The 1,965-nt window shown below is 41.0% G+C and overlaps 1 protein-coding gene across 1 annotated transcript; it reads left to right on the top strand.

The window, feature by feature from the left end:
• The first annotated feature begins 612 nt into the window (after positions 1-612).
• LOC101631822 (olfactory receptor 1P1-like) lies at positions 613-1,569 on the top strand. The gene has a single exon (XM_012726174.1). The coding sequence runs from the start codon at positions 613-615 to the stop codon at positions 1,567-1,569; it is 957 nt and encodes a 318-aa protein (XP_012581628.1).
• The last annotated feature ends 396 nt before the right edge of the window (positions 1,570-1,965 follow it).

Raw genomic sequence — 1,965 nt, 5'->3', positions numbered from 1 at the left:
CTAAATAATTGCTTGACTGTTATTTTGGTTCCTGAGAGAATGGATAATATAAAAGTGTATTTTTAGAATATTGACTCTCGGTCATGGAAGATTAAAACACTGACTAATGAGAATTATTTTGAAGGAGTTGCAGGAGTTGAGAACACTGAAAAAAATGCGATAGTGTTCTGTTATATTCAGTTAAGTCTGTGTCATTGCATTTAAATTTCTCTGAGGATAGGGTTTCTGTTATCTTATTTACCTAACTCTGTAGGAAGTTCAGAGTTCAAACAAGTTCATTCTATGGAATGAATGAATGAATCACACTTTCCTGTGAGTACAACTGAAGACAAAAGGATAGTGACAGAAATTAGGGACAGAAAATAGTGTGGAGATGGAGCAAAACCTATTTGAATTCTACATATTATTTCCAATAATCTTAGCACATTACAATCGGTAGGTTTCAAAAAAATATTCAGTGCATATAAGGTGTGTTCAATATATCTTCATTGTGGTCATTCTTTCTTCTTAAGAGTATGGAATCCGACATATTTATCAATCATTTAAAGTGAAATTTATTTAGAGAATTTTAGTGGGTCCCAATCTAAGACCCATGCTCTGGCTTCTGGGATTATGGGAGAGAGGAACCAGACCAGCAGCTTTGAGTTCCTCCTCTGGGGACTCTCAGATCATCCAGAACAACAGCGCATCCTCTTCCCAGTGTTCCTGTGGATGTACTTGGTCACTGTGACTGGAAACCTGCTCATCATCCTGGCCATTGCCACCGACGCCCATCTCCACACTCCCATGTACTTCTTCCTTGCCAGCCTGTCCAGTACAGAAATCCTTTTCGTTACCACCACTGTGCCCAAGGTTCTTGTGAACATCCAGACCCAGAGCAGGTCCATTTCATATTCAGGATGCCTGACCCAGCTCTACTTCTTCTTGACCTTTGGGAATATGGACATCTATCTCTTGGCCACAATGGCTTATGACCGCTACGTGGCCATCTGCCACCCTCTCCACTACACGATGATCATGAGTCCCCGCCGCTGCACCATCTTGATCACTGTCTGCTGGATCCTTACAAATCTTGTTGCCATGACCCACACTTTCCTCACACTGCGACTTTCCTTCTGCTCTAATAGAATGATTTCTGACTTTTTCTGTGATCTGGAACCCTTGATAAAGTTGGCTTGCTCTGACACTAGGATCAATTACCTTGTACTCCTGTTGGTTGGGGGAATAGACATTTTAGTCCCCTTGACACTTGTCCTGATCTCTTATATCCGCATTGTTATAGCTATTCTGAGGCTCCCCTCTGCCCAGGGGAGGCGCAAGGCCTTCTCTACCTGTGGGTCCCATCTTGCTGTTGTCTCCCTGTTCTTTGGAACAGTCATCAGGGCTTATCTGTGCCCCTCCTCTTCCTCCTCCTCCAACTCACTAGAAAAGAATACAGCAGCTGTTGTGATGTACACAGTGGTGACTCCCCTGCTAAACCCCTTCATTTACAGCCTGCGGAACAAGGACATGAAGGGAGCTCTGGGGAAGCTTTTCAGGGGAAAAGTCTTCTTTTTGAGAGGCCAGTAACTTCTGCAGAGAAACTACAGGTGTGTTCTGTGTCATCAGTGAGAAACTACAGGAAAAAAAATTTAAGTGTGTCATTTCTGAATCTTGCATGTACCTTAAATACCCCCATGCTTGATGCCTCACTGTGAGGTGGTTATAGTTGAGGAAATCAAGACTTACATTTTCTTAATCTTTAAGAGTTGCTTATTTACTTTAGTGTAATCTTTTAAGGGTTTCTTATTTATTTACTTGTTTTATCTGACCTTAGTTTCATTCTACTTACAATAACTTTTAACAAGGAGAAATGTCTTTTGCAATGTTCACAATGTAAAAGTCTGTGTAACCTTTTAAGCTAGTTTTAAAACTCAGTCAGCAAGATCATGGAAAATGTATTAATGATCAAAATGTTAGCAAGAA

The sequence above is a fragment of the Condylura cristata genome, unplaced genomic scaffold, assembly GCF_000260355.1.
Source record: "Condylura cristata isolate star-nosed mole 26May11 unplaced genomic scaffold, ConCri1.0 scaffold00017, whole genome shotgun sequence".
NCBI classification, from domain to species: domain Eukaryota; kingdom Metazoa; phylum Chordata; class Mammalia; order Eulipotyphla; family Talpidae; genus Condylura; species Condylura cristata.
The sequence above is the reverse complement of the archived record's forward strand: the minus strand, read 5'-3'. Positions and strand labels throughout refer to the sequence as shown.

Coding starts and splice junctions, on each gene's coding strand:
- LOC101631822 (XM_012726174.1), top strand. CDS start 613: ATGGGAGAGAGGAACCAGACCAGCAGCTTTGAGTTCCTCCTCTGGGGA.